The 19,754-nt window shown below is 32.5% G+C and overlaps 2 protein-coding genes across 2 annotated transcripts in view; one reads left to right on the top strand and one right to left on the bottom strand.

Moving 5' to 3' along the window:
• The window catches only part of LOC111709144 (uncharacterized), an 8,257-nt gene extending 7,193 nt beyond the window's left edge, over nt 1-1,064 (top strand). The window contains exons 8-9 of the mRNA XM_023482752.1: nt 38-89; nt 337-1,064. Coding sequence (XP_023338520.1) covers nt 38-89; nt 337-359 — 75 coding nt within the window. The 3' untranslated portion in view covers nt 360-1,064. The remainder of the gene's footprint in view (nt 1-37; nt 90-336) is intronic.
• Nucleotides 1,065-1,836: 772 nt separating this feature from the next.
• LOC111709147 (uncharacterized) lies at nt 1,837-19,670 on the bottom strand. Its single transcript, XM_023482756.1, has 15 exons — nt 18,463-19,670; nt 16,790-16,864; nt 11,350-11,436; nt 10,861-10,986; nt 10,427-10,462; nt 10,199-10,293; nt 9,327-9,390; nt 9,171-9,256; nt 8,784-8,844; nt 8,047-8,111; nt 7,372-7,474; nt 6,282-6,334; nt 5,712-5,761; nt 4,505-4,571; nt 1,837-3,759 (listed from the first exon to the last, which is right to left on the bottom strand). The coding sequence occupies exons 1-15, from the start codon at nt 18,553-18,555 to the stop codon at nt 3,666-3,668; spliced, it is 1,155 nt and encodes a 384-aa protein (XP_023338524.1). The 5' UTR covers nt 18,556-19,670; the 3' UTR covers nt 1,837-3,665.
• Between the last annotated feature and the right edge of the window lie 84 nt (nt 19,671-19,754).

The raw sequence follows: 19,754 nt of genomic DNA, 5'->3' as shown, positions 1-19,754 counted from the left end.
ACTATTTGAAACCCCAACTTTATTATTATTATTATAGAATGTTCTGGGAAAGTGTGGAGAAATCGAAGAGGAGGCTGGCTTGACTTCAGGTAAAGTCAAATCATAGTTTCAAAATTATGTCTGGGTGTCTGTTTGTTTGTATCCAATAAACGTCAAAACGGCTGAACCGATCAGAGAAAAAAAATTAATGCATGAAACGGAATCGTCAAGAAGTATTGAAACGTGGGTAAAATTAATAATAAAAGAAAAAATTAAATTTAAAAACTTTTTATTTGCACCTTATTAAACCAAACAAAATTTATAAATATTTATGCTATTTTTATTTAATTATTTTAGGTGGTAGACGAGTGTCAATTTAAACACGAAGAAATGGCGACAATATTCCAACTCAAGACTACTCATACGTTTCTCACCAATTATGTTCAAACATTTTCAAATCAAAATCTTGAGTGAAACCGGTGATCATGAAAATCTCTTGAAAATTTGGTTGGTCCGAGCCGATACAAAATGTACTGTCTGTGCAATAAGTTGTACCATCAAGTCTGGACTACCCAGTTCAGAGCCGACCCAGCACGTTTTATGCATTAAATGTAGCCTGGCAAGAAAACATTGCTCTGTTTATAGTTATCTCTGGAAGGCTTGACCAGCACGGAAAATCAAAAAGGAATTAATTAACATATGACTTGCAACGCACGCACCTCTGCCCCTTTACTAAAAGAAAATTCAACCTATATGAAGCATAAAGTCTGACCGCGTCAACATTGTTGCACCGGCTAGTCCTGTCCAAAGAGCTAGGTACGGTACAAACTAGGCCCGGAAAGGTTGACCCGGCTCGGAAATTCAAATGGACAACGGCTGCCCGTGGACGCTTGCAACAGAAAACTTTGAAGCAAACGCGGGGAAAAAATGACTCTAAAAAGTGATTATTGAAAACAGACTGAAACTATTGAATAAAGATTCTAGAAAATAAGAACCTGGTGAAGTTTTTAAACTGAAAACTAGTCAATTAAACTAATTTGAAATTGTACATTTACGATAAGTGAATAAAAACAGTTTTAAAGGGAGTGACTGGCAATTAAGGGTAGTTAAGCTGAGAGTGCATTTTTGGATAATAAAAATTTTTGATTCATTGATATCAATAATTTGTCTTTTAACAATTTTCGTCAGGAAGTATGATTTATCCTCATTAATAATACTGCGCAAAAAAATGCAAAGATTGCGATTACGAGTAAGTAAGTTAATTAATTAAACACAAAGGCGTTGCAACACTTTAAAGCCAACCCAGTCTTGAGAAATGATGTAATTTTTTTTTCAGAACTTTGCTCTCAGCTGAACTATCTCTTATCTCTCTTCTCATACTGACTGACATTAATTTCTAAAAATAAGTACAAAAATAGTTTTAACAAATTATTAATATCTCACTATATTATATATAACTGATTAACTTTAGCTCTAATTCCTCTTATCAAGATAAATAAATATATTTTTGGTTAATTCATCAAATTTTGATAATGCTCTTTATTTTCATTTAAACATATGATTGACAAATAATATAAAAAAATGTTTTATTATTTACAAATCTTCAAAGTCCAGATAGTGTAACTAATCATTTACCGATCATAACATATTTTGAGTCAAAATGATTTCTCGAAAATGTATTATTAACGAATCTAACAATGTTTATAATTGTGAAGATTTTTCACTAGATGATTCTAAGGAGATGGTTTTTGAGAGAAGGTTCTTTTGGGAGATTGTCTTATGTAATATTATTCTATTGGGAGATTCTTTTATTGAGAGATGGATATTTTGGGAGATTGTTTTAATAGGAGATGGTTCTATTGGGAGATATTTCTATTGGGAGTTGGTTCTATTGGGAGATGGTTCTATTGGGAGATTTTTTTATTGAGAGATGGTTCTATTGGGAAAAAGTTATATTGTGAGTTAGTTCTAATAGGAGTTGGTTCTATTGGGAGATGGCTCTATTGGGAGATGGTTCTTTTGGGATTTAATTTTTTGTGAGATAGTTCTATTGGGAGATCGTTCTATTGTGACATATTTTTAAGTGGGAGATGGCTCTAATGGGAGAAGCTTCTATTGGGAGATAGTTATATTGGTAGATAGTTCTAATGGGAGATGGTTCTATTAGAGATGGTTTTATTCATTGGGAGATGGTTCTATTCCTTTGGAGATGGGTTTATTCCTTGGGAGATGGTTCTATTCCTTGAGAGATGGTTCTATTCCTTGAGAGATGGTTCTATTCATTGGTAGATGTTTATATTCTATTCCTTGGGAGATGGTTATATTCCATGGGGGATGTTTATGTTCCTTGAGAGATGGTTCTATTTGGAAATGGTTTTATTCCTTGGGAGATGGTTCTATTGAGAAATGGTTCTATTCCTTGAGATATGGTTCTATTCCTTGAGAGATGGTTCTATTCCTTGAGAGATGGTTCTATTCATTGGTAGATGTTTATATTCTATTCCTTGGGAGATGGTTATATTCCATGGGGGATGTTTATGTTCCTTGAGAGATGGTTCTATTTGGAAATGGTTTTATTCCTTGGGAGATGGTTCTATTGAGAAATGGTTCTATTCCTTGAGATATGGTTCTATTCCTTGAGAGATGGTTCTATTCCTTGAGAGATGGTTCTATTCATTGGTAGATGTTTATATTCTATTCCTTGGGAGATGGTTATATTCCATGGGGGATGTTTATGTTCCTTGAGAGATGGTTCTATTTGGAAATGGTTTTATTCCTTGGGAGATGGTTCTATTCCTTGGGAGATGGCTCTATTCCTTGTGAAATGGTTCTATTGGGAAATGGTTCTATTCCTTGAGAGATGGTTCTATTGAGAAATGGTTCTATTCCTTAAGAGATGGTTCTATTGGGAAATAGTTCTATTCTTTGAGAGATGGTTCTCTTCCTTGGGAGATGGTTCTATTGAGAAATGGTTCTATTCCTTGAGATATGGTTCTTTTCCTTGGGAGATGGTTCTATTCCTTGGGAGATGGCTCTATTCCTTGAGAGATGGTTCTATTCGTTAGGAGATGTTTATATTCCTTGGGAAATGGTTCTATTGGGAAATGGTTCTATTCCTTGAGAGATGGTTCTCTTCCTTGGAAGATGGTTCTATTGGGAAATGGTTCTTTTCCTTGAGAGATGGTTCTTTTCCTTGGGATTTGGTTCTTTCGAGAGAATGCTCTTTATAGACATTGTTCATACCCTTGCAAAATGGTTCTAGTTCTCAGGACATTGTTTATTTCTATTGGGAGATGATTCTATTTCTCAGGAGATGGTACTTTTAGGAAATGTTTTTAATTATTAGGAAACCTTTGGGTATATGGTTATATTATGAGCTGGTTTTATTAATTGGGAGAATGTTTTAATGGGAGATGGTTCTATTGGGAGATGGTTATTTTGGGAGATGGATCTATGATATATGGTTCTCTTGGGATATGGTTCTCTTTGGATTTGGTTCTATTGAGAGATGGTTCTTTGGGAGATGGTTCTATTCCTTGGAAAATGGTTCTACTTATTGGGATATATTTTGGGAGATTATATTTCTATTCATTGTAAAATTATTTTAATGGAAGATGTTTCTTTATATGGTTCTTTGGGAGATTGTTCAATGATAGACTGTTCTATGGTTTTATTGTTCTATGGTTCTACTGAGTCCAGTCGAATATTCTAGAATCTAAATCATCTTGAGCCCAGGTGGGAGTACCTTGGGATATAGTTCTTCCACTCCCACTACTCCTCCTGTAGATAGATAGATAGATAGATAGATAGATAGATAGATAGATAGATAAATGGATAGATAGATAGATAGATAGATAGATAGAAAGATGATTGATATATATGAACTGGAGATTAAACTCTAATCTGGAGATTAAACTCTGAACTGGAGATTAAACTCTTAACTGGAGATTAAACTCTGAACCGGAGATTAAACTCTGAACTAGAGATTAAACTATGAACAGGAGATTAAACTCTCAACTGAAGGTTAAACTCTGAACGGGAGATTAAACTCTGAATTGGAGATTAAACTCTGAACTAGAGAATAAACTCTGAACTAGAGATTGAACACTGTACTGGAGATTACACTCTGGACTGGAGATTTAACTCTGAACTGGAGATTAAACTCTGAACTGGAGATTAAACTCCGAATTGGAGATTAAACTCTGAACTGGACATAAAATTCTGAATTGGAGATTAAACTCTGAAATGGAGATTAAACTCTGAACTGAAAATTTAAAATTATGTTTAACCTTTTTAACTATGTTTTCAAAATAGAATTGAAGTTGGACGACGACATTTAAAATGGTACTCCATGAAAAGGTTTCTAGTGAAATGGAAAAATGTTTTCGCAAAAATTTCGCCTTTTTCGCACAAATGTTTTTTTACGCTTCCTTTCACAAAATTCATTTTCAAGAAATTTTGCTTTTTTGCGAAAGTTTTCGTTCGCCGGAAACTCTACTTGATGAACTAGATGAACTAGATTGACCTGCTAGAGTGTCTGCTGAAGTCCCTGAGTGGAGACAATAAAGAGCTAGTTGATCCTGCAGTTGCCCCTGAAACAATGTGTTTTTTCAAATACAGGGTGTCTCTAGAAACATGACAGATAGTAAGACGTACATAAGGTCGTCCTTAATATCTTTGACATAATTTGCATTATTTATTCGTAAACCTTATTTTAAAAGTAAAATTCTAGAGTTACTAAAAACAAAATATCTCTAGTTTTGGCATTTCCAAAATGTGGAAGATATCAATAAAATGAAGACGACTTTTTACTTAAGTTTTTATTGTTAAAAAGCTTTTTTAGACATACAAGTTCACAAGTTATTAAAGAGAAGATTACAAGTTCACAAGTTATTAAAGAGAAGATTACAAGTTCACAAGTTATAAAAGAGAAGATTTTTTATTGACAGTTTCTCTTTGTTCACAAGTTATTAAAGAGAAGATTTTTTATTGACAACTTCTCTTTGTTTCCGTGTTTTGGTGTATCCATGCTGTTTAAAAGCTTGATATAAATCAAAATTAAAACCGAAAGTCGTCTTTATTGTATTGATACAATCGTTTATCACCGTATTACCGGGTGAAGAAATTTGGCCAAGTTTTAACAATTTTGATTTTACTTGATAATATTAAAATTTGAACGAAATTCTGAATATCTCCACTATTATTTACAGCAAAAATGGCGGACCACATTTTGGAAGTGCCAGGATTAGGAGAATTTTTGTGGTTGTTTCGTGGGACATGTTCCAAAATAGGATTATCAATTTCATCTTATTTTTTTAGATTGTTAAGTTAATTATTAGCCTTCCGTCAAATATAGTGAAAAAATTACCTGTTTGACCCAAACTTTAAAAAAAATGTGTTTTTTCTTGAAAGAGTCCAAAATTTGCTTGACAAGAATGCCACGACTATAATTTGTCATTTTTCCAAAGGAATACATTAACTTCGATTCTTGTATAGAAATAAAAAATTGATGTTTAAAAGTGATATTCTCTTGAAATACAGTTAAACTCAAATATAAAAAGTCATCGGAAGAATTTTTCAAATGTCGTCTTGCTTGAACATTAATTACTCTGGATTGCCGCTGAGAAAATATGATAAAAGCTGGTTATTTACAATATGTTCCGCATATTTCAGGGCTAATTATTTAACTTAAAAAATAAATAGTTGAATGAATGAAGAATTTTTGTGTTTACCTGAACATCTTTCAAAATATGTTTTAGCCAGTTTCTCCATCGGTATATTCCTAAAATATTTAAACATCAACAAAGCTCTTACAATTAAATTTCTTAGATAACAAATTTTAAGAATTTTATGCTGCAGATGTTTAGTTTTTTTAATTACATGATTATATGGAGCTCTTTAAAACTGTAAAACCCACATATTTCACGACTATTTATTTATTTAAACAATTACTGAAATTTAGGTATACTACAGTGATAGCCAGAATACTGTAGAATAGGAAGACGACATTAAAGTAATACTGAATTATATTTGATGGGTTACAAAGCAAATAGCTTTTCTTGTAAGTTATTAAATCAATCATTAAGTGAAATTGATTTGTTTAAACTGCACAATTGCTGTACCTTATTGTTAAAGTCAAAACTTGAGTCTAAAAGTCAACTTTCTATTCCAGAGTTTTCTGGTCATCGCTGTATTCTAAAGCCATTGAAAAATTGTCAAAACGACATTATAAACTCTTTTGATGTTTCCAAAGTTCTTGGTTAAACTGTAGAACATCTGGAACTATCTGTTCTTCTTTATACCTGAGTAGGCTGGCAGGTCCTAGTGGTACTCGGCAGGTAGGACAGGTACGGACCTATCAATCAATCAGTCAATCAGTTAATCAATCAGTCAATAAGTTAATCAATCAGTCAATCAGTTAATCAGTCAATCAATTTTTTTATCAGTTAATCAATCAATTAATCAATCAATCCATCAATTAATCAATTAATGAAAATATCAACTCATAAATCACTTAATTTAGCATTCATCAATCAATCAATTCATCAATTAAACAAGTATGCAGGCCACCAGGCAAAGCAAAACTGCATAAATAAATAAATCAAAAAACCAACAATAAACTAAATATTTCAGGATTATTAAATGAATGAATAATAATTGATGAAATCAATTAAAAAATCAAATTTGAAATCAATTAATTAACACAGTAATCAATCAATACATAATTGAATCAAAAACCAAGTATATTAATTATAAAGCCGACAGCTTGAAAATAAACTATCGAAGCCCTGAAAGGGAATTTAGAGGTAATGTCAAGAGAACCTTTATTTTTACAGTGATTTACAGTTTTCTCTGATCAAGACTGAATTAATTCTCTTTAAAAATTTGTAAATTTTAATTTTGGCTTTTTATGAAAATGACTGCAGATTTTATGCCAAAGAAACACTGGCAAAATTAAACCTTTTCAAGATAGAAAACGACATATATTATTGATCAGATAATATATACAGGGTTACCCACAAAGGATGAGACTGTAAAGACAACTTGAAACTCTTGAAATATAACAATTCAAAGTTTGAATTAAGTCTTCTGCCTTGAAATGTCTTATTTGAAGATTTTGCAAAGAAAGAAAAAAGTTTTTAGTAGCAGGGATTCATGAATATAAGGAAAGAGACAGTTCAAAATTCCGCACAATCGTCTCTGAAGTCTCATCCTTTGTGGGTAACCCTGTGTTAATTCCACCCATACCGAACAGTGCAATCTACAGAACATTTATATATTGAAAACAAAAATGTTACTTGGTGAAAGTACAGGAAGGTGGGTATTAATCTTTAACAAGCTGGGGGGGGGAGGGCGTTTGGTATTGAAGTTATATAGTTGTCGATCTTTAGCTATTTGTATATAAATATATATAAATGTGTTTCTGTCGAAGTTATCTAGTTGTCGTTTACTGATCTTCAGGTCGTCTTCAAGCCTCTTCACTTCACTCACTTGTCTAGTTTAAAGTTTAAAGTTTATAGAATGGTACGTAATTTATTCACAATGTTAACTTTAAAAGCTTTGTCGGACTAGGTATGAATTAGATATTATTTTAAAAACTAAATATGTTTAATTGGGGTTTCTCTACAAACGGGATTTGCGCAATTTACTGCAGACAAACCGTGAAGGTTTCAGAATTAAACATTTTTCAAGCTAGAAAAAATATCTTCCACACAATGATTAGATAAGAGTTTCAAGAGTATGGCTGTGAATCGGAAATGCCCTTTTTTAAATGGAAAATTACTTGGAAGTAAAAAGACAGAGTCCCTTTAAGATTGATAAAAGTACAAAAGATTTACCAATTTTACTAATTTACTTTTTTGGCCGATTCCCTTAAAAAAAAATCAGTGTAATTCAGAAACATTTTGATTAAATTTTTTTCTTGATGAAATGCCGCAATGAAGTTTATTAATAAAGGTAAAACAACAAAATATTTTAATTTTTTTATAAATAAATAAGTTTCACATTACAAATTTCATAATTGATAACCGTAAAAATTTTAAATAAATATTATATTTCAAAAGGAACCTTGTAATCATGGCGAGCCGTTTTTTCATGGACTGATCTAGCGCAAGCTGAAGCCGGTCAATCTCCTGAAATATTACATCACTAGCCTGGGAAAGCAGTGTGGCTCAGGGAGTCAGTTAGTCCTACCATGAGAAAAACCTTCCCATAGGTCTCCCGAAATCCCAAATCCAGATTTGAGGCAAATCGGTCAAGATATTACAAAACAACTTTATATATTACATGAACCTAGTATAAGCTACATTTGTTGAATATCCCTATTGCTGTCATTTCCAATAGTGGTCTGCCATTTTGTTGCTTTCAAAATGCAGAGATATTAAAAAATTTTAAAAATTTTAATTCATAAAATCAAATCATAAAATTATAATTTATTTGTAAACCTAATTTTAAAGTTGATAATCACAAAATAACATAGCCCAAGGCAAAACGTGTTCTGCTTATTGGCACTTTTTAAAATAATACTAAAAATACAAATAATTGTGTTCATTTTTTGACAGTTAAAATTTCTTTATTAAATTGAAATCTGAACGAAAAATCTCCTTTGTTAAGAGCACAAGAAATGCAGACCACGTTTTGGAAATTCCGGGACTAGGATTCATGTGATTATAGTTTCAGGAAACATAAATGAAAAAGTAGGTTGTCTAACGACTGTCAAGTTTCCTGTCGTCAAGTTTATTATTAATTGAAACAAAGAAAAGAAAAATTATATTTAATTTGATTTCATCATTCAAATTGTTTACTTTTGTCAGTGGTTCCATTTCTGCTTCATGTTTCTCCTTGGTTTTTGACAGAGATTCAAACCTAAAAGTAGAAATTGTGGGACTTGTAAATGTAATTTCTAGGAACCAGCCCCATTGATAGAGTGGTATTTCTAATTCAAACCTAAAAGTAGAAATTGTGGGACTTGGAAATGTAGTTTTAAGGGACAAGCTCCATTTAATAAGCCCTTAATAGACTTAGTAGTACATTTAATCTAACCTTGGAATCATCATATCCTAATAGTTTCAAGTCGTAAGGGTTTGAATTGTGCATTTTCCTCTTTAAATGGATAATCACTTAAAAATTACAAGAACAGTCCCTTTAAGTAAGTAAAAACCATCTTTAAAAAGATATAACAACACATTTACCTTGTATCTATTGTATGAAGTAAACGTTTCCTTGCTTCTGTCTTCAAATCTTCAACTTGATTTTCAAGTTCACGGATTTGCACAACCTGGACAGAAAAAGACGACATTTGCTTAAAGTAATCAAAATAAAAGACAACATTATAATGAAATAAATACCTCCGCGGGATTATCACGAATCTTGATTGCATGCTCTATCTTTTCACCCACTATGGGATGGTTTCTAAACAAAAATAAAATGTTTAATTTTTAGAAGATGCATTTTAATAATTTCATCTAATGTTTGACCGCATTGATAATTAAATACTTCTTGTCCGTCATTGCTATTCAAAGGAAGATACCTTTACAAACAAATTTTTTTAAAGTTATCTGCTGATATTGATAGAAAGATATAAACCTGTTTATTGTTATTTCTTGGTCTGTTTGACTGCTAAAATGATAAATTGATTTTTGCAGGCAGCGAGTTGCGACTGCTATTTCTTGAGCTGTTTGACCCCTCATATTGATTGATAGATAGATACCTGTTGACCAATATTTCTTGAGTTGATATTAATAGATAGATATATACCTGTTGACCGCTTTTTCTTGAGCAGTTTGACCCCTGATATTGATAGATATAAATAGATTCCTGTTGATTGCTATTTCTTGAGCAGTTTGACCCCTGATATTGATAGATAGATAAATACCTGTTGATTGCTATTTCTTGAGCTGTTTGATCCCTGATATTGATAGATATAGATATATACCTGTTAATTGCTATTTCTTGAGCTGTTTGACTCCTGATATTGGTAGATCGATATATACCTGTTAACTGCTATTTCTTGAGCAGTTTGACTCCTGATATTAATAGATAGATATATACCTGTTGACCGCTATTTCTTGAGCAGTTTGACCCCTGATATTGATAGATATATATATAGATGTTGGAACGCTATTTCTAAAGCAGTTTGACCCCTGATATTGACAGATAGATTTATACTTGTTGACCAATATTTCTTGAGTTGTACTGATATTGTTAGATAGATAAAGACCTGTTGATTGCTATTTCTTGAGCTGTTTGACCCCTGATATTTATTGCATCCAATTCAATACCAGGAACTTGCAATAAACGGTCAACTATTTTTTCCTGAAAGAAAAATTAAAAAATAGCATTAATCATAATTATAATTACATTGTTTCTGTTTTTTTCATCAAATATTAAACAATGATCTCGAATTGTGTTAAAAAACACTTAACAATTCCTTCATTTTCTAGAATACCTGGCCAAAACTAGCTGCTTCCATTAATACTGTCCACTGAATAAAAACAAAAAATCAGAAGTGTTTATTAAATTAACTAAAAATAATAATTAAACTATAATAATATTATTTATCTTAAAGTAAAAATTCAAATCTAATAAAATCAGTTTTATTAAACATCAGAACAAGTACAGTGGTACTTAAAAACTGCGGAATAGGAAAACAACGTATTATGTACTTATGTGTACATATTATGTGTACTTAATGTTAGTTTCAAGCAAATTGTTTTACCTGTACCTTGCTGATCAACGTTGTCAGAGAATGAAACTGTTTACACCGCACAATTGCTGTGTTTTAGGTTCATTAGACTATTTGAAACCCCAACTTTAGTTTACAAATCGTCTTCCTTTTCCACAGTTTAATGGATCTCACTGTAATTAAAAATAATTTAAAACCTTATCATTCCTAGCCCAATCTGCATCTGTTAATGAAGGTAGATCCATCAATTTCTTCAAGTGTTCTTGTCCTCCTCCTCCTCCACCCCCTTGAACACCAGTCCAACCACCTGCATCTCCTCCTAGCTATAAACAGGGTAGGTAGGTAGGTAGGTGGGTAGGTAGGCAGGTAGGTAGGTAGGTAGGTAGGTAGGTAGGTAGGTAGGTAGGTAGGTAGGTAGGTGGGTAGGTATATATATAGGTAGATAGATATGATGTTAATTACTTTCCCAAAGGCTTTTCTCCAAGCCTTCTAGGCGCAGTGGTCAGCACCCCATTGCAGCCTTCAGCCCCTCAGAGGGACAAATCTAACCTTTGGGGAGTTGCCGCTTGGGAAATTGGACATTTGGGAAGTTGCCACTTGGGAAATTGTCACTTGGGAAGTCGGTCTTGGGAAAACGCCTTTGGGAAAATACCTAACACTGGAAGATATTATACAATTTTGCTAACCTGCATTGCTAACATGAAGGTGGTAAGCCTATCATTGTTCCTGATATTTACACATATAGCTGGTTGTTCCAGGAGATACTCTACAACCTTAATAAAGGGATTGTTTCTGATATTAACACAGATAGCTGGCTGCTCTATCAGATACTCTACAACCTTAATAAAGGGATTGTTTCTGATATTAACACAGATAGCTGGCTGCTCTATCAGATACTCTACAACCTTAATAAAGGGATTGTTTCTGATATTAACACAGATAGCTGGCTGCTCTATCAGATACTCAACAACCTTAATAAAGGGATTGTTTCTGATATTAACACAGCTAGATAGCTGACTGCTCTATCAGATACCCAACAACATTATAAAACAGCTGACAATATTTCATGGAGGATCCAGAATTGAAAATAATTACATTTCAGAAAGAGAAACATTGACAGCTCATTCGTTATTGATCTGACAAAGCTTTAAAAGGGTAACATTGAGAATATACGTTTCCAGGGACTGTTGATGAAATTTTAAGCGACTTTTTATTTCAAAGAACTGTTTGTTCGGGACACACAACGGTACAGAGAAACCAAAATTAAAAGGTTCAAAATAGGTATGTTTATATATTTATATATAAACCTGTCTGTCTTGTTGTACTGATTGTGGTAAGCGACTATATCACCACAATGAAGACGACTTTTTCTTTAAGTTTTGATTGTTAACAAGCTTTTTTCAAATTACAAGTTTACAAGTAATCAAAGAGAAGCTTTTTTAATTAATAGCTTCTCTTGACTTATAAGTTAATGTTTAACAGCTGAATTTTAATCAAAATTGAAATCAAAAGTTGTTTTCATTGTTTTGATATAGTCACCTACCACTGTATTGTGTATATCAAAAAAAATGTCTAAACAATATTGTATTAGATTGAACCGATATGGCCCAAAGGAATTGAGTCTTTGTCACAAACTCTGATTTTCTAACTCCTATATCTTTGCAATCCATTGTCGTAGACCTTAGATATTTCAAACTATGAATTCTGTTGCATCAAATTATCTTAGTTTGAAATATTTAAAGTCTACAACATCAGGTTCCATAGATATAGGGATTAGGAAATTTGAGCTTGTGGCAAAAACTCAATTTCATGACCTAATTTGGATGGTGTGACCAAAACATTACGTTGTAATTCAATATAAGCAAACTTATAAAGCACAGAGTTTAAGAAGAATCTTACAAGATTCTTTTTGAGCCTCTTAATAATAAAAGTTGAACCAAGAATGAAGAAAAAATATCTGAATAAAATACAATGGCCTCAGGCCTTTAACTTTAAAAGAAAGAAAAACAACATTCAAATGTAAATAGTAATATTACATATCAAAAATCTAAAATAAAAATGTTTGAAAAACCAGTTTTGGAAACATAAAGAACTTAATTTTGTAGAATTTATTAATCGTGTTTTTTTCATTCTGCATAAAAATAAATATTTTTTTTCAATTGCTGCGTGATAGAAAAAAATGAAAATGTGCAAACTTTTTTTGCAGAAGAGGTGCATGCAAAATTGTACGTTTGCAAAACCTAAAAACTGTCAAAATAGACTCTTTGCAAGCTTCTAAAAATGAAATTGATGACTTTTGAGGATTTTTTGCATAAAAATCTGTTTCCGATATTAAAACCGATTCAAATTGCAATTTTTGAACATTTTCTGGTTTTCTCGCAATAAACACTAAGGTTACGAAAATTTTGCAAGTTTTCCATTTTAGAACTCATAATTGGACAGAGAAGGCGATAGGATCAGGATACTATGCAGATGATACAAATGTATAATAAGAACTGCAACTAAAACACATAAGTTTCGCTTAAACCAGATCAATTAATATTGCATTAGTTGACAGTAGTCGGTGTAATCAAAACAAAATTACTTCATACTATGATTATAACCACTTCAAAACTTTTCAAAAAATCAAGGCTTAGAAAAGTATTAATAAAACAAGATAAATTACCATCCTGTAGATTTTGTAAGTATTAATATTAAAATAAGAAAGCATTAATTTTAACCTCCTACTCATAATCTATCTTGAAATATTTCTTTATCACACCATTCTTGAATCTATTGAATCAGTTATTAACCATTTTGTTTTGAACAGCAGAGACACCTAGTGAGCAAAATGATAACTTGCATTCTAAAGTCCATGTAGAATGCTGGACCAGCACAGAAAAAGGGGAAAACCATGTCCCAAAAAAATCAAATGAAAATATTAGTTAGGAATAATTGAAAACAAAAATATGAAAAAATCTAACTTTTATTTCTAATTTATTTGTTGATTCCTGAAAATCCTCAATCTCATCTTAACAGGTTTGTAAACCAAGGAGAGGCGGGTGGGTTCTGTGGCCCGGGTAGGACCACCATAGGAAAAAGGGGAAAACTATGTCTAAAAAATTTGAAAAAAAAACATTTGATGGGAATAAATAAAACAAAAATATGAAGAAAATTAAACTTCTAAAAATTGGTTGATCCCTGAAACTCCTGGGTCTCATAATAAGAGGAAAACAATGAGAGTGTAGGAGGGTAGGTAGGTAGGTAGGTAGGTAGGTAGGTAGGTATGGAGGTAGGTAGGNAGCGGCCTCGGAGGGTATTTGAGAGGGGGGGGGAGATTAATTATGAGGCGTGGGTGGTTTACTGGTTAGGGAGGACAGGTTTAATGACCAAGTAAACTGAAAGTAATATAAACTATAGAAACATATATAATAATATGAATTACCAATGTGACCTAATAGAAATAATTCGCAACAAAATACATTACTCGATCAAAACGCATTCCTTAAATTCCCAGACGTTCAACATAATGGGATCGAGACCGGAAACAGAAAACAAATTTCATAAGAAAATATTAATACCGAAAAAACGAAAAGTAAAAATGTTGGCAAAAAGGGTGTGAAAACATTAAGATTAACATATTTAGTATTTTATATCATGTTATTATCTTAATGAAAAATGAATCTGCAAAATTTTTAATACACTGTGGCATGATTATAACTTAAATACATAAAAAGTCAAGTTTTTTAAAATGATTGACAACCAAACTAACCCAGGGTATACCAAAAATAGATGTAATATTTCATAATTATCACTATTAGAATTAAAAAAGCATTAATTTTATCGTCCTAATTATCAGCTATCTTTAAAATTTCTGTCTGACACCTTTATTGAATCTATTTATTCAGTTTTAGTAGAGACACCTAGTGAGTGAAATGATAACTTGTATAAATAGAAAAGAGGGGAAAACCATTTCCAAAAAATAAGAAATAAAAATTAATATGAATAAATTAAAACATAAATATGAAGAAAATTAAACTTTTAGATATAAATTGATCCCTGAAAACCCTAGGTCTCATAGCAACAGGTAAGCAAAGGGGAAGGGGGTGGTTCTATAAAAATTAACGGCCAGGGTAGGCATGTAAGGGTATGGCCAGGGGGGGAGGGTAATTATTGAGTGGCGGTAATGGCTGGTATAAGGGTCGGAAAACATATGGTAACAACGTAAACTAGAAAAATAGAAACAAAAATAAAAATTCATTAATGTAACCTAGCCTTGTGTAACCCCCTTTTTTTCATTGTACTCTAATAATAAAAATTTTCACAGATTTATTTGTATTTATTTAAGTGAATTTTTAAATGTTGTTTTTTCCAGGCAAATTTAAATTTCCATTTAGAATTTCATTTTTGTACCTATATCTGATCAAAGATAATAGATTTGTATAAGTCATCATCATTTTTAAGCTTAAAAAGTGCTTAATTCTGATAAATCACTCCATTGTACAATTGAAAGCAACCACTTCAGTGAAGGCGCCAGAATTAAAAAAATAAACATTTTAAATAAAAGAAAATTGTCAACTTATTAGTTTTTGATTAGAAAAAGCTTGTAGAGAACCAATTTGAAAGGTCTGAACAAAAAATGTATAAAATAAATTTGTTGTGAAGAAAATTTTACTTAATACCTTTGATTAAGGTTAGTGTTTGCATTGTAGTGCAAAAGCTTACAAAGCACACATGATCATAGATTTGTGTGTTAATATTGAATGTAAAATGAAAGAAAAAAGTTTGAATTACATTTTTATTGTTTTAAATCATGTTTTATTCAATAAAAAAAAAGTATTTCCAAAATAAAAGCAAATGTTGCCGCTTATTGATATAAAGAAAATACGTAAGCATTGTTAAAAATTTCTTTTTTGTAAGTAAATAAAGGGTCAAGCTTTTAAAAATAAAATTCATAACTTTCCTAGATTTTTTACAACAGGGAGAATAAATAAAATGGGATAATTTGCAGAACATTTTTTATCTTTAAATTCTCTTTGTCAAAGTAAATCAAGAAATGTCTTTAAGCATAGGTGACGTTAATGGTCAAGCGCTTACACAGGATTTTAGCCGGGGGGGGGGGGTGACAAGTTTTTGCGTGAATCCCGGAATTTCCCCCCCCCCCCTTGGCCTTAAAAATATTGTTATTCTATTTTATTATTATTATTCTCCTGAGACTACTTCTCTCTGTAGTCCCTCTATAGTCCCAATTCAAGGACTATATATTATTATTCTAATGTATCCCTCTGTATAGTTCTGTATTACTCTCTGAAGTCCTAAGTAGTCTCCTAAATCCTCTGTCCTCTTTATTCTCCCTTAATCTTTTCCTATTGCAATCTCCCTTCAGAGGGGTTGCGGGAAGACATGCCAAATAATGCATAATGCATAAAGTTACATATTGTTTATCAAGAAGGGGGCTATACTAAGATACAATATAATATAAAATATAAGGGAAATACTACAATGAAATATAATATAAAATAAAAGGGAAATACTAAGATAAAATATAATATAAAATATAAGGGAAATACTAAGATAAATTTTTTAAATAAGTGGCGCGCAGTGCAAAGAAAATGTTAATTTACTTTTAAGGAGGATTTTAGAACCATTATAAGAAAGGGAAAGCTTTTTTTTACCCACCACACCAAGTTGGGGAAGGCAGGTGGCTGTGAGCCACCACTATTTACCCTTCCGAGCCACAGATTAGCTTTATTCTCTTCCGGCAGCCAAAAGCCACATTTGACTCTTCTGTTTTTTGATTAATTTGCAATATTCTAACAATGCAAAGCGCATGTACACATTTTGGATGGATGTAAATACCTTAAGATGACCGGAACCAGTAGCATACATGAGAGTAAGGTATACTACCAAAAGATGACCGGACCCAGCAGCATACACGAGAGTAGAGTATACTACCTAAAGATGACCGGACCCAGCAGCATACATGAGAGTAGAGTATACTACCTGAAGATGACCAAACCCAGCAGCGTACATGAAAGTAGAGTATACTACCTGTAGATGACCAAACCCAGCAGCGTACATGAGAGTAGAGTATACTACCTGAAGATGACCGGACCAAGCAGCTTACACGAGAGTAGAGTATACTACCTGTAGATGACCGGACCCAGCAGCGTACATGAGAGGAACACATCCAAGACAGTTTCTACTATTCACATCACAACCCTAAATGATAAAAGATTTGAGCACGTTTTTACTCTTTCAAATCTATAGTACTGAACTCTTCACAGTGTCCTGACTTTTAAAGATTCCGCTCAAAGAACATTAAATTTGCAAATCAAATATTTATTTAAAAATTTCAGAGATTTACAGTAGAAAATATTCCAAAATTTAAGCAGAGACAAAAAACAAACAATTTTTTAACACGTTGATCATGCCATTTCAACTAGGTAAAATTTTTTATTTATATTCAAAACAACAGAGAAAAAAATTAAATGCATTTAAGAAAAAACCATGCATAATATATAATATTCCTAACATTTTTGCCATTTGATTATTTTTAGTTTTATTGTAGGCCTTCTGAAATGATACAATGACTGAAAGTGGATCTTAATAGAAATTGAGTTTGGCAAAGGAACAGCAAAGTGTTCAGGCAGTGAGGGTGTTTACCTGCTGTTCTAGCTGTTAAACCCTAATAAAATATCCTCTTAGCGGTTTACCTGCTGTCTGTTTAACCCTAATAATATCTCCTATATCAGCTGTTACCTGCTGTCCTGTATCAGCTGTTTAATTCTAATAATATCTCCTCTATCAGCTGTTTATCTGCTGTATCAGCTGTTTAACCCTAATAAAATCTCCTCTCAGCGGTTTACCTGCTGTCTGTTTAACCCTAATAATATCTCCTCTATCAGCTGTTACCTGCTGTCCTGTATCAGCTGTTTAATTCTAATAATATCTCCTCTATCAGCTGTTTACCTGCTGTATCAGCTGTTTAACCCCAATAAAATCTCCTCTCAGCGGTTTACCTGCTGTATCAGCTGTTTAACCCTAATAATATCTCCTCTATCAGCTGTTTATCTGCTGTATCAGCTGTTTAACTGTACTAATATCTCCTCTGTCAGCTGTTTAACTGTACTAATATCTCCTCTATCCAGTCTCCCCCTAACCCTGCTCCAGTCTCCCCCTAACCCTGTTTTCAGTCTCCCCCTAACCCTGCTAGCAACAACACATCTCTGTGACTCTCTTCTGAACCAGAACCTGATTCTGAGTCTGCCCCTGAACCTGAACCTGAGGCTGAGTCTGCGCCTGAACCTGAACCTGAGACTGAGTCTGCGCCTGAACCTGAACTTGAGACTGAAGCTGGTCCAGAATCTGAAACTGAACTTGAAATCGAACTAAAACCACCTGTGAACATTGCAAACCCATTTTTACTTTCTGTGAAGAAAAATATTGTACAGTTTGCCCAGTTAGACACAACGCAATTAGAGCATAGGAAAAAGTAGACAAACAAATTAAATATCAGTTGGTTAATAACTACAGGAAGTTCTGTTGTTTCTCAGCAATGGATGACGAGGGTGTCAGCTGCGAAATATTGCACTGGCATTCAAAGTCTAATCTGTGTCTATCATATGAATCATTTATATAGAAAATAAATAATGTAGTTTTTCCATTTATGAAAGTTGTAAACTTGTAATACAATTGTAATATCTTAATCTCTGCTACAAAATAAATATTTAGATCTAAAAAAATATCTCCTCTATCAGCTGTTTACCTGCTGTATCCGCTGTTTAACTGTACTAATAACTCCTCTATTAGTTGTTTACCTGCTGTATCAGCTGTTTTACCCTAATAATATCTCCTCTATCAGCTGATCTCCATATTCCACAAGTCTCAACAGAACCAGATTCAGCTGACATTCTTTCTGTTGTAATACAGGGTTATCCACAAAGAATGGAACTATAAGTAAACCTGAAACTTTGTGAAAACGATGGTTTGAGTATTAGATTTAACCTAATAATTCTAAAACAGGATTTAATGGCCTTTTTCATCATACAGGGTGTCCCACGAAACATGACAGTTGGTAAATCTTCACAAACTGTCATGTATCGTGGGACACCTTGTATTTTTATAAAATGAATAATTTCATATGTGGGAACCCTGAATGTGAGATAGTAAACAGACAAAACCCAGTAAATGTCGTCTATGAAGTATCTTCCTTTGTGGGTAACCCTGTATAAATTAAAATAAGCAAGTACAGCAAGTAATGCGTAACTATATGTATACCAATTCTACGTACTATATGTATTATTGTACATTGTACAGAGTGAACAAGAAGGATACTTAAATGGCTAACTAATAATTGAATAATGTTTTTTGATGGTAAACATATTAATATGACAAAGAAGTATCAGGCAATGTAAAGATAAATAAAAACATTTGTTAAGTCTTCTCTAAAATATATCTTATAACTTATAACTATTTAACTTTTACGTAAAATACACTACAAAGAAAGAAAAAATGTTTGATGTATATAGTTCTATTAAGTTCTGTTCTGTTCTATATATTCCAGCTGATTACTGTGTACACTGGAAATATCGATCCAATGGTTAATTTATTCCGGGATTTTTCAATGCTAAGAACATTGAAGACGACATTTTCATTACTCAACTCTCGACAGCCATAAGTTAAGGTAAGATATATTCATAATGCATTACAACTTTTCAAAGTTTTGTATAATCAAATGAACAAATAATTAAATGAAACGCTTGATTCACTGCAGTTTTAAATTCTTTTTCTTCCGGTTTTTAATTTAATTTAAATTTCAATTGCACCCCGCGACTGACGGGTTTCCCGACGCTCTTGCACCCTCCTACATAAAGCGATCCGACTGGAACAGCAGAGAGCTTGCCTATACGCGCATTTTCACAAGGTTTTTGCGCCCCGTGACTGGCAACAAATTGCGTGCTTTGAAATGTTCAGCCATGGCTAGCTTGTATTTTTCATCTAAATTTAGTTTGAACAAACTGTTAAATATGAAATCTGTGTTCATAAAATCGTCGTTGCATTTCAGAAATCTCTTTTTACAATGTATTAAGAAAGAAAATTCTAAAAATAA

This window comes from Eurytemora carolleeae, unplaced genomic scaffold (genome assembly GCF_000591075.1).
Source record: "Eurytemora carolleeae unplaced genomic scaffold, Eaff_2.0 scaffold220, whole genome shotgun sequence".
Lineage (NCBI taxonomy): Eukaryota > Metazoa > Arthropoda > Copepoda > Calanoida > Temoridae > Eurytemora > Eurytemora carolleeae.
This window is presented reverse-complemented; position numbering and strand designations above follow the sequence as displayed.

Excerpts from the sequence above, each read along its gene's own strand:
- LOC111709147 (XM_023482756.1), bottom strand. The coding sequence starts at position 18,555 with ATGTCAGCTGAATCTGGTTCTGTTGAGACTTGTGGAATATGGAGATCA. Across the intron at positions 7,475-8,046 it reads CGGCTCGCCATGATTACAAG|ACAAGTGAGTGAAGTGAAGA; the intron begins GTTCCTTTTGAA and ends ACTTTAAACTAG. Across the intron at positions 4,572-5,711 it reads ATATTTTGAAAGATGTTCAG|GGGCAACTGCAGGATCAACT; the intron begins GTAAACACAAAA and ends ACATTGTTTCAG.